This window comes from Nomia melanderi, chromosome 4 (genome assembly GCF_051020985.1).
Source record: "Nomia melanderi isolate GNS246 chromosome 4, iyNomMela1, whole genome shotgun sequence".
NCBI lineage: Eukaryota > Metazoa > Arthropoda > Insecta > Hymenoptera > Halictidae > Nomia > Nomia melanderi.
This window is the reverse complement of record NC_135002.1, coordinates 8,592,352-8,614,717: the sequence shown is the minus strand read 5'-3', so window position 1 is coordinate 8,614,717 and position 22,366 is coordinate 8,592,352. Positions and strand designations below refer to the sequence as shown.

General features: G+C 36.1%; 1 protein-coding gene across 5 annotated transcripts; it reads right to left on the bottom strand.

Moving 5' to 3' along the window:
• Nucleotides 1–1,298: 1,298 nt before the first annotated feature.
• On the bottom strand, nucleotides 1,299–21,314 carry Tsp26A (Tetraspanin 26A). 5 transcript variants are annotated; one of them, XM_031994142.2, is made up of 10 exons: nucleotides 20,833–21,314; nucleotides 9,143–9,263; nucleotides 8,971–9,044; nucleotides 8,738–8,812; nucleotides 7,380–7,478; nucleotides 7,032–7,160; nucleotides 6,730–6,780; nucleotides 5,479–5,589; nucleotides 3,820–3,936; nucleotides 1,299–2,247 (listed from the first exon to the last, which is right to left on the bottom strand). In XM_031994142.2, the coding sequence occupies exons 1-10, from the start codon at nucleotides 20,920–20,922 to the stop codon at nucleotides 2,179–2,181; spliced, it is 936 nt and encodes a 311-aa protein (XP_031850002.1). In that variant the 5' UTR covers nucleotides 20,923–21,314; the 3' UTR covers nucleotides 1,299–2,178. The 5 variants fall into 5 exon arrangements, with proteins under 5 accessions (XP_031850002.1, XP_076223573.1, XP_076223574.1 ...); XM_076367458.1 differs by lacking the exon at nucleotides 20,833–21,314 and adding an exon at nucleotides 12,477–12,665; XM_076367459.1 differs by lacking the exon at nucleotides 20,833–21,314 and adding an exon at nucleotides 10,821–10,967.
• Nucleotides 21,315–22,366: the final 1,052 nt, after the last annotated feature.

Sequence of the window (22,366 nt, the reverse complement as noted above, 5' to 3'; positions counted from 1 at the left end):
TCGCTAATTAATATATCTAATAAACTAAAAAGACTTTAAAAATATTTTATACATTAACATTCAGAAAAATAAAGTCCTATACATTCTAAGCAATGCTTCGTGGCAAGGAACGAACCAAATAAGTTGCGTGTATTTACTTTGTAGGTAAAAACGAAAAAAAACATAGCTAACTTTTACTTCTAATAACAAATATAATGATATGGATCAACTTTTCCTAGTTAACTGATCAGTTTTCAAACGGACGGACTAGAATCTCAACGTATGCCGCCATTATTCAAATGTACTTAGAAAGGAATGCGCGTACTTACTCTGAGGAATATCACAAAGTATTAGAAACGATATTTTATTGTGTCAATGAACGGTATGATTGTCATTCTCACAGTATTCAGTTTCATAATAATCTCGGCAGCCACTTTAAAACGTACATCTCGCTTCCAAGCAACAACTCATTCGTATTGCTTATCATAACGTTATTGACAATACTTGTCTCACTTGAAGAATCGATTGAGAAGAACAATGTTAAATATCGTAAAGCATAGCAGACCGAAAAACATACATCGATTATCATACATCAACATAAAACCCTAACAAGATGAGAAATATAAACATTCATGTAAACTCCGGTTGCTAAGTTCTTCCAAGACGCAGCGAGCAAAATAACTTTGATGGAGTAGCAAAATGGAAAATGAATGGAAGACTCGCCTGCGATACTAAGAAAGTTTGAACCTATGGCAACTGGAACTAACTTAGCAGTATTATTAAATGGAATGGCTTCAATAGGAGAACACAAAATGAACAAAGGAGGAACGATTCAAATTGAACACTAGGATGATAGTCTGAACCTATGGCAACTGGATCTACTTTAATGTAGAGACACAGGATGAAAAATAAAAGGATAATTCGACTTGTACACTTGAATGATAATCTGAACCTATGGCAACACTGGATCTAGCTTAGCGATGACATTACAAAGAATATTCGCAACATAGGGACACAAGATGAAACAGTCTGGATCTATGGCAATTGGATCTAGTCGACAATATTAACTGATCAGCTGAAAATTGTTCTCATCTGGTTTATACATTAAAAATAATGTTTCGTTATCCGATTTTTAATAAGAAAAATATATTCGCTCATAGTTTCAAGTAGCACATGTGATCTACAAAATTTAACATTGTTCTTAGAATAAAACGATCTCCTTCCTTCGCTTAAAGGAATAAGAAGCAAAAATTGGTTATTAATAACAATAATATCGTACTACTAAAATAGCTAAGGTGGGCATGATTTCATTTCACCCAGTTTCCCGAGTATTCCGCGTATAGTTAAAATAAAAAATTCTTTCGCTCTCTCTCTAGAAAGTCCTCTACAAGTGTCCATCGCTAAATACCGTTTGTTCAAAACAAAATTCTGCCCACCGTCGAAACGCGAAACGACGCGACAAACGCTGGAGAAATCGACTGCGAAGTTTCTTTCTGAAACGTATCGGATTTTCGGCAGAAAACCATTGAAATTATTCACGATATCTTTGATCATGACGAATGCACTGACAATTGGAAGATACAATCCTTTGGCTCTTTCAGACGAAACGGTTCATGAAAAAAATGGCAGTTTCCAACACCCTTACAGCAACTTAGAGCTAACGTAGTCGTCTTTGAACGTTCGTTCCAAAGAACCGATGAGAAGAAAATCCGAAACGTTCGACAGATCCGAAAGCAGGCGTTCGCGATCGATTGTTAGACCCTTCGTCGAATGATTGTTGTCGTTCGATGGAGGGAACGCGTCGGCGAATAATACAGGATCAATATGCCTAAGTGGCCCCAGTAACCGTTTTAACGACCAATTGGGGCTACAGAAAGTTATCGTGTATTTGTGTGTTGTGTTCTATGGCTTCCGCCTTCATCACGGCAGTAGGAAAGTTTCGCTTTTCACGGTGGGATCGGCCATGCCCACCGTTTCGCCCCCACGACGTCACGTCGATCGACCCCAAGGTCCTTGGATATTGTTGTCACCGCTTCTATACGCCGATTTGTCTTTTGGTTAACGAGCGGCGAACACGCCGAAAGATTCCGGGACAGCTTCCTGCTCTTTTTCATTCCCAAGAGTCTTCCGCTTTGATCAACGCAATCGACTAGCATCGATTATAACGAGATGCTACACCGCCGTGGGGGCTCTGGATTGTCAATGCCATTTCGCCTTCTGCGCGAATATGTCCGCCCGGAGATTCTGAGCGAAACAGATCCCCAGAATCTGAAAATAATCATCCGTTTACTTGATTTCCACGCCGACTCCTTGCTTCAGCGAAATAAATTGATTGGATTCGAATAGCTGAGACGCGTTGGAGGAAAATGAAATGGTCGTTCGATACATATGATATGATTCTTTTCATTCGAGACGAGTACTATTCGGCAAAATGAAAATTGATTGCTACAGATATCTTTGTTCAATTGTGAATGATTGTAATGAGGCATTTTTTAAGTTTTTCATGTTCTTCAATTTTTTATTTGCTTTTTTTTTATTTCGTCGATAGGGTGGGCATATGAGGGAAGAAATTTCTTGACAATGAATGAATGGGAGTATTGCGGAGATTTCGAGGCTTTCAGCGAGGAAAGTTCTAATATCAATACAGACGATATAAAAATTTTCAGAATTTCTCGTGTTTACTCGAATGAGCAATGAAATATTTCATATTTGATGTATGATGTTCGAAACATTGCGAAAGCCAATGGACCATTTATTTCCCACCAACCTGAAACGAGATGAAATTTTAGAATAACTGTAAAATTCTGAAAAACTGTAACATGAATATCGGAGACAAACATTCGGTTTCAATCAGTCGCATGCAACGTCTATTGGCAAGCCACGTGATGCACACACATGCCTAACGTAAGCGTGTAAACTTAGTAGACAATACGAATATTTAGCAGTTGAAGATAAACTATGCGTTGTGTTAGGAAGCTGAATTTACGAGAGAATGAGATCGAAATTCTAGTTCGGTAGGTGACCAAATTTAAATGGTCAAAGTCGAATGACAGGAAGTAAATATTCCATAGTGATTATGGGGTGTTTATTATACGAATATATCATTATATTTTGAATACATACGAAAGAATATAAAATATAAATATAAAACTAATATTAAAAGTAATACCAGTGACAAAAATATTCATATCGGAATGCAGAGGTTAAATCTCATAGTAATCCCAACTTGTAGTAAATATTGATTGAAAATTGTTACTATTCCTATTACACGATTTTATTATATACACAGATTAATACAAGAATCGCAAATACAAAAATATTCATTTTAGTAAGTAAGTGTACGTGTTACAGCCAAGTTCATTAAAAAGAATTTGAATCCGACAGTACCCCAAAAATTTCGAGAAATTGTAAATTATAATAAACCTATATTATTTATTTAAATTTTTATGTATATTTAATTAAAGACATATATTTTATTGTTCATCACGCGTTCGTCAGATGAAAATGAAAATGTGCCATAAAAATTTTCATCACAATTTTATGACAGATCGATTGCTAAAGTAATAAAGTGTTAATAGTATACGTTTCCGAAACCTACATATAGGTTTATCGTTATTAATGGAATTTGATTAATTCATTGATAAAATTTCCACAGAAAGATTGATAGAATTTTGACCATTCATTCAATTTCTCGAAATGAATAGGATTGAAATTCGAGATTCCCGGAACGGTACTGTGTTAGATTGAAACGTAAGTAATTCGATCGCAGTGTCAAAGGCTGTCAGAAGAAATGAAAGCGTTTTAAATTGAACAAAATGCGTATAAATAAAGAAATGATACCTGTGCAAATGCTGTACCAACCGCGCCAGTCGCAATCGCGAGGAGATTTCGTTCCACCCATTCTTCCCCAGCCTGAATACAACCTTTTTCATAAATCACTTTGGCAACTTCAAAGTTCTGGAAAACAAAGGCGATCGACTACTTTCTCGAATTTCGCGGGAAAATTGATTAATCCAAGATAATTTAGTAGCAGACTGGGTGGAAGACATTCGAAATGTAATAAAGGAGTAAGTAACATGTCCAATATTTTATTGTTCATTCGTTTGTTCAACTTTGTTTCGTGTGAAAATAAAATAAATCGGTGAAATTAATTTTATGTAAGTAAATGCCGAGTTCTGTTTAATGGCAACAGCATTGGATTCGACGAAGACAAAATAGCGGCTGGAGGAGAAAGAGAATTGTCGTTTTCGAATTCACTTCTAGTTTATTTTTTGAATTTTTCCGTTTTCTATTCGTTTTAAAATCTGCGAGAATAAATGATTAATTTGTTGGGTCTTGTTTTGGGTTATTTTCACCGGAAATTACCGTCAGCACACTAAATCTTGGTCAGGAAAATTAAAAAAAAATGGTAATAATTAATCGTGTAGATAATCTTTTCATTGATTCTTTTATTGTTATCGCTACTCTAAATATAAATTTCACATTTACGGTATATACAAATTCAAGTTTCAATGGTAATTCTTGATATTTGAAATTTCAAGGATCAAGTTACTCTTTATCAAATTTTATACATAACAATTACACACAATTAATCAAACTCATACTTACCATTTTATAAGTGCGAACAAGACGCGTAAAAATACGTTCTTTATTAGTGTCTGCGTGTGTGCTGGTTAATATTCTCAGCTCTCCTAAGTACTTACTTGCTTCGTGTAGACGCCTAGCGATGTTCATTTACTCAAGTACAATATGCAAATACATACTTGTCGCGACATAATATATATATGTATTATATATTTACAATTACAAGAGCAACTGAGAATCGTTAAATAGTGTGCTCCAAGCGAATTAAACGAAATTAAACAATAAATATTTAAATAACGATTACATCCACGTCACATTTACATGCGACAATTGCGAACCGCCATTAAAAAGAAAAATAATAATGGAAAAAAAGAGAAACAAAAAAGGATCATTTTACGAAGTTAAAACTTTCTCGTATCTTTAACGATATCTTTTACAGGCATTTTATTTATTTTTAAAAAATCGAGCCAGTTCCTCGTTAGTGTCGCATGATGTGATATCTTCCAATAATTCGTGGTGTCACTTGGAGAAATTCTCTAGCATTATTCTACAATTGAAATTAAGAACCGGAACGAGACTTCATTTCACTAGTAACAACATGAATCATTGACACTTCCGGAGCTGCTAGGGATTATATCCTAGTGACAATAGAAGCAATTGACAGGTTAAGAGCTGCTAGGGACATAGTCATTGTAAAAGAACACGAAACACTAAGGAATCGGGAAGCCTGTTAGGAACGTTGCCCTAGTAACAGGGGAAATACAACTGTGAGGCATTATTAGGGTCCAAAAGACACGACTATAAAGAGAAGATCGTGATTTTTGAGTGAAAAAAAACAACGTAAATGCTATGTAAAAAAGAGAAAGTTTAAACTTTCAATTAGCAGGACGGTACGACATTCATTTTAGAATCTACCTGTAAAACCATAGTGCTGACAACAGTACCAGCGACAGGTACGAGATTTAATTCTAGCCACTCCTCGCCTGCTCTTAGACAACCTCTCTCGAATATACTCCTCTCTCCAGTCTGCATTCCCCGGGGATAAACAGAAACCATTTAAAAAAAACCGTGACAAGTAACTTCAACCTCCAACTTTTACAACTACTTTTATCGTGCCTGCAGCTGCTAGGTAACAACCTACCAATTGGATACAGTGGTTCAACAATGTGAATCATTAAGACGCATCGTGTATACAGATAAACGATTTTAAAACACAACTAGACCGCTATACTATCTAAATACAAAGGGAAATCCCCTTACTAAGTAAGGGTAATGCCCGAGATATGTACAAAATTAAATAAAAATATACAATTTTTGCCAAATAAAAAAAGGGAGCAATTTTTGTTTGTAGACCAATTAAATTTCCATTGTAATAATGCTTTATATCTAATATATTTTTCATAGGATATAAGGAAATGGAGTGTTTTCATGTTGGCTATCTTCAGTTGTTATTATGGAACTTTAAAGAACGATTTCACTTCGAAAAACCAAAACGGAGTAAAAAAACAAATAAAATGCAATTATGTATTAAAAACGCGTACTATCTCTCTGGTTACATTTATTGTATTCAACAGCTCATAATCTTTTGTGTATTGGCAGGCCTCTAAGTCTGGAATTTAGTAAGTAGAGGAAATTTCGTTATCGTAATGATGCGCTACGACGGTCTAGCAACATTTTAGAATTGTTTAATGCAGCTGTATTGTTCGATTTGGATCAAAAATATTCTATTGACTCGAGTGAATTTACTAGGATATCTTTCTATAAAAGGCTGAACCAATGCACGTTTGCAGACTTGACTGATTATCCCAACAGGGATAAAGAGTACTAAGCCTCTAATGACACATGTTGTTACTAGAATGAAAGTCCATAACAATCCTATGTCGCAAACTTAGAGCTGCTAGTGACTTTATCCTAGTAATAACGGAAATCACTGAGAGCCATTGTAGCAAAAAAATGTTCTATGGAACAGAAAAAGAAACATTGACGGTGAAATGATTCGCAATAGATGACGATAACAATAATCGGGGGATTTTCGATTAATAACTGCAGGCGAGTAAGTAATGCTAAGAGAATTTCTAAGAAAAAGAAATTTATATACACGATAAGTAAGTGACTAGTTCTATTCCGATATTAACTATTATGACATAGTAAAGGATGTTTACTTACGTAGCTAGGTTTCCTAACGTCGTAGCCACACTGTTTATTTTTAATGATTTCCTGAAAATAAACGGTAGAAGCATATTAAAATAAAAGAATTATCGTTAATCAAAATGTCTACTTCGAAAATGGTATAGCTTTAATTTTAAAGTTCAAGATATAAATGTTCGAAGTTAAATCTAAGCGTGATCTTCTATAATCAAATTTGAATTTAAACACAAAATTTGATAGGTCCTTTATATATCTGACAAGGAGAATTCATCATTTTCAAAGTAACTTCTACTTGAAACAAATTTTATCAGTGAAATTACATTTGGTTTTCGTTTACAACAGCTAAAAGGCACACCGCACGCTTCTCTCGAGCCAATGTCGCTCGAAGAACAATTGAAATAGTTATTGCGATCCCAATCTTTAGGCCCCTCAATGCCGCAACACTGCAACTGCAAATAAAACGACTGTTAAGTCTCTAGCAAAGCTCGCTATTGGTTTCTAAAATTGTTCAATAAACAGACAATTATTAAATGAATCAATCAAAGTTCAGATCCCAAATGAATCTTCAAATATAAAATTCAGACCACAATTTTAACGCAGAAATTTAAATCGAAACTTCAATTTCAACTATAAACAACTATAACTGAGCCATACACCATAATGCATACCCAGTCCTCCTGAATCCAATCGATGAGATTCTGCTGATCGGGATCTTCTCTGTAGTGAATGATAAATGCTTGGAAGCCACCAGTGGCTTGCGACTTTATCTGTCATTCGAATCAAAGTTGTAATTACAGCTATTATTAGTGACAGTTACTAACAACCAATTCATAAAATGATATGTACGTATAATAACTGGAAGGAATAAACAGCAGAGATGTGTGCACAAGGAAAATGTAAATCAAACAGTGCGCGCAGTGAGCTCGATTTATCACGAAACATCCCTAGACTGTTCACACACGCTTGGCAATAAAGCTTCTCTTACTCAAGCGCATTACTGCTACACAAGATCGTTGGTGCGCAAGAAATTTATGGGAAGCTTCAGATTTTAAGAAACAAATGACCGATGTCTTCATATGGAAGAATGAACAACTTCCGAGTGCTTCCGCCGAATGAGCTAATCAGACGCGGAAGTGTAATTTATCCGACTCGCGTCGCCTTCACTTAGCGGTTTCGTTTTTCTTTTCTTCCATTAGAGGTGTAGGGTAAACGCCTGAGGTACTTCATGAGAGCTTTTACCCCTCAGAAGCACGCTGACTGTATCCAGCTGGGCTAGTTCCGCTGAATGGGTTCAGTAATCCATATCGGCAAAGCAAGTGCTTAAGAACAAAATTCCTTGCGGCCAAAAGAGTAAAGCGCTTGTTGCGCTCTTGGTCGCGGCTTCATCCCTAACAACTTAAAGGACAGGCTAACGGCTTGGTGGTAAATAAATGTGTGCAGGTCCTAAAATTCACAGGAATAGAATTTCATATTTTCTCATAGCTTGAAGAATTGAATACTTTTTATAAAAATTGAATTAGTTGAATTAACGGTAAATTAGTTTCTGTTCAAGAGACAATAAGATTTATTTAGATAAGTTTTATTGTTATATGCAAAGTATAATTTCCAAGTGTTGCAACAAGAACTTGTTATATTGAAATAATGATATTAATTTTTTAATTTTTATAATTAATCTTGATGATGATTTCGTGGTACTACACCAACAACTAGTAAGTTGTTTCAAATAGAAATATTAAAGATTTGAAAGTATCTTGTTGCGCATTAATAGTCCCGCGGGACACTCGAGAGTGAGAAACTTTGTTGCCTGTAGTAATCAGAGGATGTTTCAGAGCTAAATAAATTGCGTATGCAACGCATGTAAATGATTCGAATTGTTATTAGATCTGTGGACCCCAGCTGTTTTACAACTCAAGATATGAAACTGCTACCACTCAACTAGGCTATACGTATGTAGCCTAACAACATATCGCATTGAATCTTTAAAAGCCATTGTACCTTAGTGGACATAAATAAGTTTACGACTTACCCAGTCTTTAAAAATGAAACCTAAGACGCCAGCTGCCATTTCCATTAGTAATAATAATGCCAGAAATACTGCATACTGCAACAGACGTGTACAAAATCATACAAACTAATTACCGCCATAAAATTAGCAACGGGCGTAAAAATTTGTCACGAAAACTCGTTCGAAGTGAAAATTCTGTTATGAGATCAAATATATTGATCTTGATGTACTTGATCGAATTCTCGAGTACTTACCGCAGCTAGGAGGCACGTGTTTTCCCTGAGTGCACCGACACACCCCGTAAACCCAATGATAAATGTTACGGTACCTGCGGGGAAGATTGTTATTCGTGAGGCGTTTAAATATTTGAAAATGCCTCTTCATACAACGGGAAAGGCGAAAACGCCGCGTGAGCCAACAACTTACCGACTAGAATAAGGATAAACGCTGGATCGAGCGCAACGTTTGTGAGGCGAGACAAATTGTTGAACGTGTCTTTCTCAGCCCATGCCCACACACCCACGGCCATGATGCCCAAACCCAACCACTGAAACATCAGGAAAACAACATGATTTATTAATACGTTGTTAAATTGAATTTTAGACGTTTTATTTGATTGTAGAGATTTATCTGAATTTGAGTTGAATTTACATAAAAAGAAGACAACTTTAAGTATTTAGTCAATTGTCCCGAAAGGATTTTGGTATCTTCCTAAAATTTTCAAGTTTTCAAACTTTCAAATGTTCAAGTTTTATTTGAATTCTACTGTAGAAATTGAATTGTTAAATTTGAGTTTAAAGAGATAAAGAGGTTTACAAGAGCGGGCAGTAAATTCTTCTGAAAAATATAGAAATTGCGGGTAAGAGTTAAATGGAGAGCGAAGCTTTTCATATAAACGCGACATTTGATGTCTTTTTATGCCGCACTGCAACAACGGAGCTCATTTACGTGAAAAATCTTTAGTCCGAAGCGGAGATGCATCTCGCTGTGTTAAATAGTACAGTTTGTTGATAGCACCCTCTACTCTAATATTTTTTTTTTTACTTTTTATACTACCGGTTTGGTATGTAATCAATACATAGTCCGCATGCGTCCAGACTTGTTTACTCTTTCCGTACTATTACACCGTTCTAAAAGTTTCATTCTACATCATTCGCAGATGATCGACAATAATTCTTCTATTTACAAAATCTACGTTTACTTTTTAAACAAATAAAATTGCACTAATAAGTTCATCGCTAACATTTCGATCATTTTTCCACTTTGAACTATTTAAATATAAAATGACAAAAATATACAAACATTCAATACTTTCCCTGAGGAAAATAAAAATTCTCTAGGATACGATACACTATAATTAACGAGCATCTCTTCGATTGTCTTCCTCGATCGTTTTTATCGTTTTAATTACAGTACAACCCATGCGCTGTGTAATAATGTCGCTGGCAGGCCATAATCTCCGCCCACTTAATTATTAATGCTTTCATTCGAATGCCTCTCAATTATTCAAGTGGGTACAAAGATAATATCCCTGGTGGCTCCTAATTTCTTAGAGATTACTAAATGATGATGTAATGGGAATACTCTCAGGATCCTATCGCTAAGAGCTTCTACGATAAATATTGGGATCTAGGGACATAATACTAGTAACAATGTGATTCAACAGGGAGTACTGATGATGAAGAAGCCCAACAAGTGGTGTACACCAACATAATACTTATTTAAGATCCTCTAACGGTTTTTCTTTCTATTACGATAAATAGATTAGAACAGTTTTCAATCTGCACAATAGCTGCGATGTATCCCTAAATTCTTAATTCCCCAAACAAAGGGTTTCACAGAATACCAAACTAAAAACAAGTTTTTCTTTTTATTAGGATAAACTGATTGCAACAGCTTTTAATGCTCACAACAGTTGCAATCCATTCTTAAATTATTAACTTCCTTAACAAAGGTTCTCACAAAAAACCAAATTGAGAAGGAGTTCTTTTTGCTAAGATAAATTGATTGTAACAGTTAATTCTCGCAAAAGTCACGGTATGTCCTTAAATCATTAACATCCTCAATAAAAGATTTCACAGAAAACCGAATTGAAAGGGATTACCAATAATACTGGAGTTCTTGTTCTAGATGCCACCGCGGTTGTGTACCAGACTATTTCAATTCGAGTATTTTAACAGTCGCGAGCAATCTCCTTCCACGTTTTTCACTTAATTGTAGTCGAGCAGCCGGGTTCTCATGGAAATCACAGGCACATCCTCCGAGTTTCGCGCAGAAATCGAATCAGGGGAGAGGAGCACGATGCAATTTAAGCGCAATGGGCCCGCATCCGATAAATTGATTCGATCGCGTCGCCGGTATTATTTTTATTGACACAATTACGTGCACGTATCCGTTGTCCCAGCTCATCCGTTGCTAATGCAAAGGGGAGAGCTTCACGAAAGACAGGGAATAATAGATGTTAAATGAAATTTATTTATCCCGTTTTTCATACCACCGGATTTACTCGCGACTCTATCGTGTTGTTGCGCGTTTCTCGTAACAACTAACAATAACTTCAATTATGATTGGGAACTGCGAGATTTATTTCGCGTACCCTTTGTAACAGCTGTGGGACTTTCCCTTTATTCAATTACGACCAATTATTCAAAGATTGTGCACTTCCCGTACGGTCGATATTATAATACCGCGACCTGTGTTCCTCGTTATGGGAAGTATCTAAAAATATCTGGTAATATCTGCGGTAAAAATCTGGTGGGAATTTGAATTTAATATGACTCATCGAGAGGCATTGTATTTCCTATATGGCCAATACTACATCAAGCATAGCCCGAGGTTTAGTCCTACCACAATTTCTTTCTGTAGTTCTTCTGCGAGAGGTTGTAACGCAAATTTTTCGAATAATTATCACAATGAAAATTATGCAAATACTTTGGTATTCATTTAGGAATTCATTTTTGTATCAGTGTGTTAACATAATTATATGTGTACTACATGGCTCTCAAAAAGACATCAGTTAAATATTCATATGACAATGTTATTTATATAACGTCTCAGTTGCAGACATTTATTTAAAATTGATATGCTATCTAAATTTACTGTTGTCCACTATCTTAAACACGAATGTAATTGATATACATCCGACAGATTAATAGAACTTTTTCCATCCACATCCACAAATGAATGTTCAATAAACGTTCATTGAATTTGCTCGTTTCAAAAAAAGTCCAAATGATTTCTAAGTAAATTAGGCAATTCGCAGGGAATTCTCTCTGTCATGTTTCTTTGAATTATACCCTCGGGCGATAATCATGAGGTGTCAGGGACTTTTCTCAGGCGAGAACATGAATCATTTATAGACATTCTTTCGTAACGCGCCAGTCAGGATTTTCAGAGTGGACTCTTATAACCGTATAATTTTTTTTTATTATTCGAAGTTAACCGTACTAGCTGCGACTGGGACTGGAATAAAAAAAAGTATATAACGCGAATATTAAACTTCTCTAACCGCGTTCCACCGAAATGAAGAAAACGAGAGTGGCGGAAAAAAAGAACGGAACTCGGTTTTTTCACCAATAGAACGGAACGATGACGGGGATAAAGTAATTTTCGCGACGTTCGAGTCCACAGGCGGAAGTTGAAACGTTTCCGATTGAAATCCGGAACGAGAGGGAATTTGCGTCGATAATTATTGGCGTGATCTAATTTCGCAAGGCCGAGGATCGAAGTCGACCGATGGGGAACAGAACTTTATACTTACCGCCGACAGGACGCCCCGATATTGTTTATCCAAGGAAAATGCTATTTGCGAAACAAACACACGAGGCTTGACACAAAAAACCTAAGCAGTTAACACGATTTACGATCGATCAGATAGCCTTGAACGTTCGATTGAATTTGATACGACATTAGTACAACACGCGAGTCGGGTATAGGTTCCGGTGCAATTAAATCTCGTTTGCGTGTGAGGAAACCGATGTAGTCCTTCGTGGAAATTTTATAATCGAAGTTTTAGTAAATTGTTTACTAAAGTTTCATAAACATGAATATGCAACGTGACTTTAAAATAAGTACACAAATAATCTTGTTTACCCGCGAATATTCCGTTCGATGTATGTGTACTTACAAATTTTCGAGGAAATTTATAAAAATGTTTCTAACATTTTCTTATGCTGAAATTCAAGTTTTTTAATTATAAGTCTTGGTTTAATAATGATGCTGATTCATTTTAGACTCACTTCTTGTGCAAGTTTATGTGCAGTCAATTTCATGCAATGTTCAGTGTTTTCTTTTCCTTTTCTCGATTCAATCTACCGTTTTTACTTTAGAGCATGACGCTTGAACCTTTCGTCGTGCGCGAGCGGTCGAATTGATACACTTCAAACGGTTGTCGAAGGGTGCGTGTTCAACGCTACTGAATATCGCGGGATGAAAGATGGAAAACATCGAATAAACTTTTTTCAAACGGGGTCCCCCTCTTGAGAAAACCAAGATTGAGTTTCCTGTCGATTATGCCGCGCGTACTCAGTTGGCTGGTATAATCGGCAGGAAATTGTTCTACGCGGAGAAAGCAAGTGAAAAATGCACAATACGATTTTCTCGTTTGGAAGCATGTTTTCAAGGGAATCCAGTTTCAAAATCGTTGACGAAAAATCTTGATCTCTGCTTCGTTTTTAGAATTGCAGATGTCTAATTTACATTTCGCAATTATTCTACAGATTAATATCAGAGCAGAAACTTGAAGCAAGGATCTCTAAATGTAATTCTCTTTGAAGATATATTACCGACTTCGATAATGCAATTGCAATTGCATAGATCAGAGGACGAAGGTGTTACGTTGCACATGTGAAGTTTCGTGTAAATTGAATTTAAAATTATTGTATAACGTGCGTAATTTATGTAACGTACGTCCTCTGTCCTTTTAGTATCCCTGCATTCTGTGATTGGATAAAGCGACATAAATAATTTTATTAAAGAACGCGTTAAACCGCTTTCAGTTATTATAGTATGTAACGTAATATTTACGAGAGTGTTTTACATCTCGTGCATCGTCGTATGGATCTGTACATCGTCAAAGTATTAAGTAAAAATGAAAAAGAGATCAATACTTCGACGAAATTTCAACAGAAATTGTATTAGAAAATCGAATATAGAACGATTGATGCGCTCGAACTGAAAGAAAAATTAAACGAAAAGGAGCATTAAAAGCGATGTAATTAAAAAATTTGATTCAATCTGCGGCGAATGAGCTGCTCAAAGTATTCAGCCAGAAACGAATTTTGTACAACGGAATATTCCTTCACTTTATAATACAAAAACTGTGATTCCCTTATGTACGAAAATAATCGAAAGATTTTTCTTGTATTTTTCATATTTCTAAACCGTGAAAGATAAAACTTTCTTTAGTTGTTTTTGCATCGATATTAAAAACCAGTATGGTGTACGAATATGAGTGGGATTAACCGTACGTGGCAAATGCTGTGACAGTACAGACAGGAAGGCTTTGACGTCAGTTGCGAGGACCATCGAGTGATTCACAACAACGATCAAAAAGTTGCACCTCAGTGGTTGTCAACTTTCCCTCGGTCATGCACCACTCGGCAACCTATGTCCCGAAAGTATTACTAATTAATATAATTCCCCTTTTATTTCTATTTTATACTGTGTAATTACAAATGAATGACTCAATAACGAAATCGAAAATGATGGAACAATAAAATAAACAAACGGTTCACTTTAATTTATATTCAATAGCAGAAAGGCATTATGAGCTCGAACTGATATAAAACATAAAAACTGTATTGCATTAATGGAAGAGTGCGACTGTTGCCCATACCCATACGCACAGCTGTGCATGTCAGCGATGACAAAGGACGATCGCGAATGCTGGCTGCGGCGAGGTTGTCAAGCGAATAGGCGAGGCAGGTGAGAAAAAGTTACGAAGCGAGACCGTTGCGTTAACGTGTTCCTTGTAATCCATCGATTTCGTATTTTATTATATCATTTTGGTATATTATAAAATACGATTAATCGCTAAATAACTCGGAGAACTTCTGACCGACCGTACATACAATTTTTTACGTTTAATTCGTCGATTCAGTTAAAATTGGAATTGAAATTTTTAATATTCTGATATTTCTCATAAATGTATCTTTCGCGAAACCAATAATTCCTGAAACATTCATTTCTATATTACTGTTTCATTCATATTCATAACAACATGTTTTGAATGAAATGCACAGTATTGAAAACATATTTGAAAACTTCGTGAATCAAGCTCGCGTTAAAATGATATAAAAAACAAAATAAATTCTTAAAAACATTGTTGAATAACGAAATATAATATTTCTTTAAAAAGTGCACGGGTACCAAACAGAAAGACTCTTCATACTTTACAAATGCATGTCCTTTTCCTCCAAATATACACATTAATATTATTTAACATTACATTTAAGGAACCCGTCACTTTGATAGACATTAATCTTTACAAATATTATTGAGTAAAAGTTCAAGTTGATTTTGATCAATATCCTAATTCCTTGTGTATCAAGCTCTAATTTCCGAGACCTACATAAATGAACATATATTTTTCCAGGAACAGTGCGACGAGGTGTGCGATAAAGATAGAATTTCGATAGAAAAACCGGTTTCATTGTATGTATCACGAAAATAGGGTATTAACGAGGGTCATAGATGACCCGTCGTCGGTCTGTCGCCGTTAGAAGGTCTTCTATATGAGTTTTTTAGGTAAAAAGTCGCTACGTGTCGCGTCGCATCGAATTACCTCGGTTCGTTCTCATAGAAGGCAGACTCGTACAAGCATCTTCGTGAGAAAGTGCTGTCCTTAGTCCTGGTCCTCCTGATACACGGGAATATCAAGTATGGGCGAGTATTTGATGGACGCAGGTGAAACGCGATAGCCAAAGATGCTGCTCATTGGCTGTCAGAAATTGGTATCGACACGTCTGGATAATTTCCCCGGGGGCGTTAACCTATGACTTACGGACCAGCACCGGCACGGTTGAGATATATTCTGACAGAGAGGATGCCACACTGTTTTCGTCACATGTGTATTCGATCATTCCGTGACAAATCGATCACCCGACGCCAAGAATTTCGATAGCACCGAAATACGATACGCATCCGAGTGACATTAGTCCTTAAGTGTTGCAGTCGGTCCCTCAGATCCCCGGCGAATTATAAATTAACACTAAAATGTAAATAGAAACGTGAACTATCTACGATTTCCGTGATTGAACATTACATTGTAATTGAAAGAAACGCGGTGATTAAACATTGTAAGACACATGAAAGAAAATGTAAGTAAATTGAAATTTTGAGTAGTCTGACTGTAGCATTTAAGGATTAAGGAAGGGAAAGCATTAAATTCTTCGTTTCATTGGTATCGGCATTTATTTGTAAAACGTGCGACGTCTTAGCCATTCGCCGATATAATAATCAATATTAAAAGCCGAGATTTAATTACTCTGACGCTTTTAGAAAAGTGAAATATTCCATTCCTAATGATAACTTCTGTAAACTCAATTGGATAGTAGAGTAATTTTAAGGTATGCAAAAAACCGCAAATGATCGTTAATAGAATGAATATTTATTAATGATGTTCGTTTTGTAAAAGGAAGATAGGTCTTGTTTATGAGAGATCTTAGAGATCGAGTTTTCTTTTTAAAGGGGAAACATAGAAGCAGAATCATGGTTTAACGCTTCTATCCTAATTTAACACGGGCATATTTCAATTTCACCAGAAATCCTGACCATAGTCGCGAAACTGACCGATTTAGCGTGAAATGACCCCATTTGAATTTTCCATCCCGCCACCTACGGATATATGGATTTGACCGTTCAAATCTGAGTTTAAATATTGAGCCTCGTGGCCAAGAGTTTCGAATTAAACAGCCAATTGAATTCAATTCGATCGCAATTGCGGGAATAAGAACAGAAATTAGTTATCTCGTTGGTGATCTGTATCAAGACACTATTTTTTATTTGCACGAAATAGCAATTGGACTGATTGGCTCGGCCTTTCAAAGTAGGCGTATCTTGACGTCTACATCGTTCTAAATCATCAACTTCGTTCCACTGGGCAGATTCTCACAACGGATCGTAATACCACGAAATTCAAGTAACTCATTCAACAAAACTGATTTTCTTATTCGTTAGAGTAACGTTTCCACATGTTATTACAGCATCAGATGCTCATTATTTACTTACCCATTAAAACAAACAAACCAATTATCTATATTTGAGTAACAGAATTCTGCGCACGAATGTATAAGTTGTCCTGCAATCAGTGATTCGAACGATATGCTTGGAATTCTACACGAATAAACAGATCAGAAATACAAAATAAAATGTTCTTTATTTAAAATCTCGTATACGAGAACGTTGAACGCGAGTATTAGTTGAGCACACGTAGAATTAGTTCCCCCAAACTCTAAATACAGGGTAGTACAGTCGACAAGGGATTACTCTGCACGCAAAGACAAATAAACTGCGTAGAAAATATGTTTTTTCATTTGAAGGCTCGCTCCCGACAAAAATCGAGTTTGAACACGCCCTGTTAACAATTAATGCTCGACATATTTTCCAGCGAGATTTTTTCGAAAATGGAGTTTCAAATGAAAAAATATTGTGCTACAGTATCAGTCTGTTTTTTACGTAGTATAACTTCCCGTCGATTGTGCCACCTGCATTTAGGTCAGTCGCGCAAGTGCACGTGTACTCCGCGAACCTTTCAATCTAAAATCCTTCAATTTCAAACGAAAATACTTCACTCTACATATTTTCTGTTAATTCTTTTTTGAAGAATCATAGCTATTTTGGTTATAGGGTAATTCCATGTGAGATGGATCTGTGAGTGAGATGTCCCGATCTCATTTCGATTGTCAGACATCTATATTTTCAATTGTTTTTAAACGGTATAAGCCTGTTTAACTATTCTCCTTATACATGTTTACTTTCAGAAATATATATTTTTTCCTGTTAGGTACCAATGGTATTTATCATGTAACAGTCCTATCAAATAAAAAACGAGCCATCTCTCCCCGACTTACCCTACCAGAAGTTACTGGATACTCGAATGAAATTAATTCGCGAAAATAAATAAGATTCATCGCCGAGACCGCTGCGATAAATCTTGGCTTGCCAAGCTGTGCTGTTCAACGGGGAGCGTCCTCCCGCGAACACTTTTGCGGATGTTGGGGGTGGGCATGTTAAGTGTCGCGGAACCAGAAATTTGGAGTACAACAGTGTCGCAAATGGCTTCGCGAGTCTCGCCTGGCATTTAACTGGAATCTTGGAACGTCAGCGATTGAGGACACGGATGCAAGAGCAGCATCAGTGCACTTACCCCCCTTACGCGTCCGGGCGCATCATCCAACCCTCCATGTTTGACCCACTTACGCGCTGCGTGATTGCGTAACAAAAGCTCAGCCGAATTGCAAGCAGCGAGCGTGATTATGACAATTTGCTTTTTAAACTATATTACCAGGAAGGCATCTCGAAGGTGTCGGATATGACGTAAGCTAGCAAATACAGTGGGTGTTCAGCCTTCTCCATTGAGATACAAGATATTCCGGGACTACCTGCACGTATTTAGGGTTTCATCAAGACATGATTGATATATGGCGAAAAAGATTATTTTATTGGGCTTTGGGAATACTGCGAAATAGCCAATTGTTTTATTTTATATGCATACACGGGCAAGAAGGAAAATTAAATCTCAATGGCACATGAAAAATTAATGATGAAGTAAAGGCAACTTGTGGATCGATCGGTTGTCAGTTTTCATGCTGATGATTGCATCCAGGGATTCCCAAGCATCTTTTCCGGTTATTAATAAAAGATTGAAGAGGAAATTTCATATACTTCGTAGAATGATAAAAGACGATTTTAGAATCGTCATGGAAAAGTGTAGAAATAATAAAAAGAAGAAAATTATAAAATTATCAGGTGTAAATACTTATTGAAGTTATTGAAGATTATAATGTTTACAGATATGTCGATAATATTCCAGCTATTATATAATATCGAAATAAATTGATTGATTTCAATGAATATTATTCAAACCAAGTAGACGGTAGTAGATACACAGTTGTTAGAACAGGTGAAACTTTTGACACAAGAAGTTTATGTTTATTTCAACATTCACGTAAGGCTTAAATTTCATCCCTCGACATAACTTGCCTTCCTGTTTATGCGGAGGACCTAAACTCCTCGACGCCTCTACTTGTTCTGTTGTCTCGGTACATCGCTTATCATCCTATTGGACGTTTAAGGACACCTGACACTCGAACGAAGGGCAAGCAGATAATAGAAATTAAAATGAGACAGAAAATAGACGACTACGTGGTGTTCTGCCAAACCCCGTAGCCGATTCGCTTTCTAATCGTTGCGTCATCGACACTAGAAGTGTTCTAATCGTATAATTATCATCTGACATTCATGTTGTAACACACAAAAAAGATTTTTTTAATCCTTTTGGGCCTCCTCTATGGTACAAAACTTTTAAACATTCTGCATAAATTACAATGAACAGAACATAATTGAGATCTTGTATAACTCAAATATCATATTTACTTGTCTTGATTATTACATACAAAATAAATAGATATATTAATACGATGTTTATTTAAGTCTATCTAGCAAGCTTTTTAAACGCTTTTAATCAAATATAAATTGATATTAAATATGAACAAAAATATTATTTAAATTATAGCTTGAAGGTGAACTAAGCCTGCACATCGACTGAATGGATTATTCATTGCTCTGAAAGTAAGAGACTAGAAACTCTTCTCAGACTAGAGAGATGATAAGGTATACTCTTCTTAAGAAAATGAGTAACAATTAGTATTAGCGATGTATCAATTAATAAATTCATAAACTGTATATACTGAATAAGTGGAATATTTTAGAAACGTGCAGAATTAAAATAACCTGTATACTTGGCGCGTTTCAATAATTCCGCGAAGACTAAAGATCATAATGTCAGATAAATCAAAGGAACATAAACAAAATTTTCCGCATATCAATACAAGAAAATATTCTTTCTTCGTTATTCGTCAGCCACCATTTCCATCGGTGAGAATGAAACTTCCATTTATCCCTGAAGAATTAAATGCTCGCAGAACTCTCTCTTTCTCTCTTCCTCTCTCAACGTCAAAACGCCACCCCATCATGTAGCAGAACCAAAACAGTCACATTTACTTTGACCAACGCAAATCTTTACCACGGTGGTCAGTTGCACTCGTTAGGAACCGGTTTCAGAGGCAACTTTTGTGACGAGATTCTTCAAACAGTAATAACTTCAAGGAAGATCACGACATTGGGGAATAATCATTACGCCCGGGGAAATTAATAAAAATGAGGGAAGCGACGGTTCCACCGAAGTGTCGGTGTTAGACAACGCGTTCACGATCACCCGAATCAACATACCGTGCACGTACACTACGGTCGAAAAGTTTGGTAGCATACACTGTTCGGAAATAATGCAACGAGGTATACAGACCGTGACGCACATGTGTGCATTGTGGTGATTACAATTGGAGCGGTTTATAACACAATCGAACTGCATTGCAGGTCTTTATTAGTATCGTTCCTCGCAAGAATATTTGTTTTCATTACGTAAAACCGCGAAAGGATTCGTAACTGCTGTCCTCCAAGGTCACGCCATAAACGAACAAAATGTTTCCTGTCTCCATCTTCCTTTTTTTTCATGTTGTCCATTTATTGTACGTGATTTATTTATAGAAATAACATGCAAAATAAAATATGACTCTCTAATATAGAATTTTGTACGCACTGTGTTTTTATTTGATTTTATCAATGGTTATTTTTATTTTATACAACATGGAATATTTATAGTTTACCGACGCGTTTCATAACATTGTCTTTATTTCATATAAGTTATAGAGTTTTCTTAGAGGGCCTGTCTTTAGCGACACCTATCTTTTAACCGGAAGAAAATTTGCCAATATATTTTTATCCCTGTTTTTCAATCGCGGAACCCTTCGGTTCGTTCTTTACTCGCTGCGGATTAAATGATAATAGCTAAAGTTGAAAGGAGGAACGAAAAAAAAATGATACGAAGTGGCACTTACCCAAAACATGACATTAAATCCAAATATCACATACTTGAGGCAACAGCTCACTTCACTGGTATCCCTTCTGTACTTCCGCACGGCAGGCATGGCTAAGACACATCTATCTGTCGCCCGTACAAATCATACGTGCACACAACACATCCACAAAACCGAAAAAAAACACTATTCACACAGAACAACAACGCTGGCCTCTCTTGGAGGCAAAGTCTATCACAGGTGCAACGACATAGCCACCGAAATTGGATTCTTTCCCTCCGCGGTAAATTTTTTTCTTCTTTTTTTTCTGGGTAACTTCCCTCCGTCGATTAAGACGAATTCTTCCTTTTTTGTCTTCTTGATCGATGGGGTTGATCAGCTGATCACAATAACGCGTTGTTTCGCAATTATGACAACCGTCATTGTCACATCACAATGTATAGACACTACCCGTGGCTGGATCGAGACTGGAGCGGGTCAGGCTTTCCACTTACTCCCCTCCTTTCTTCCGTCAAACCAAACTCGTTCGCATGCCCCACCATCGCTCGATGGTTCACCCTTCCACATTTCCTTCCCTCTCCCTCGATCGCTGATTTTCGTATCACTCCTGTGCTTCTTTCCCTCTGTATAGCGAGTCATACCTCTTTCTCCACCTTCTATCCTTGTCAATCGATCCCGAGTTTTCTCTCTCCTTCCAAATCTTTCTCCTTGCGTTCATTGTCTGGCCATGTTTTTTGTTTACCTTACATTACACACACGTACACACCTCATGGTTTATTTGCAAGTTCAGTAATAGTTATTCCCCTTTCGTACCTTTTTTCTAATTACTGTGGTGGTTATTTGTCACTTACCCTACCAATCTTTATATTTAATCGGAATCGATAGCTATGGTGAATTCACTTCAACAATTTTATGATTTAAAATTGACTAGAATCATTTCTTGCTGTAAAATAGAAAAGTGCTTCGGAAAAGTTGTTCTTATTTTCGCATTCATCGAGATGAACGGTTACAATTATTATCAATTATTTAACAATAATCCTGTGTTGATAAAGTTATTTTGTATAGCTATGTTTGAGTATATGATTCGGCTCATTAATGAATTAGATTTACATGTATTTTGTTTAATAAACATGTATCAGTCATTGTCTTATTTTTTAAGGAAAACCATTATTTATAATATATTGTGACTAAAATCTTCTATCATGGTAAAAATCTAATACATTTTTGGTCTAGTAACTCGTTTAAAATTTGAATAAAGCTGCTTAAGCTACTGAAAGACGAGTTTAACTACTTAAACCTGTTAAAACGTATATTTATAATATGCTTGTATATTATTCCTCGTAATTTTACGTTTTACCAATCTGTAGTCTTGCAATATATCTGTAATTTATATAATTGTTATAGTTCTTAGAGACAATATACATTAAATTTGAATTCATGAAAAACAAAATGGTATGAATTAATAATTTACCATATATTGTACGTGCGTTATAGTTTTAATTTTGTAAGAAACAAATATATACAAACAAATATAATTCAAATTTCCCTCTCTATA

What these genes read in the sequence shown, in the direction of transcription:
- Tsp26A (XM_031994142.2), bottom strand. Translation starts at nt 20,922, where the DNA reads ATGCCTGCCGTGCGGAAGTACAGAAGGGATACCAGTGAAGTGAGCTGT. An exon ending in ACGTTAGGAAACCTAGCTAC is followed by an intron (nt 5,590 to 6,729) that starts GTAAGTAAACAT and finishes CGGGGAATGCAG; the next exon opens with ACTGGAGAGAGGAGTATATT. An exon ending in TTGGTACAGCATTTGCACAG is followed by an intron (nt 2,248 to 3,819) that starts GTATCATTTCTT and finishes GATTATTTTCAG; the next exon opens with ATTCTGGGGATCTGTTTCGC.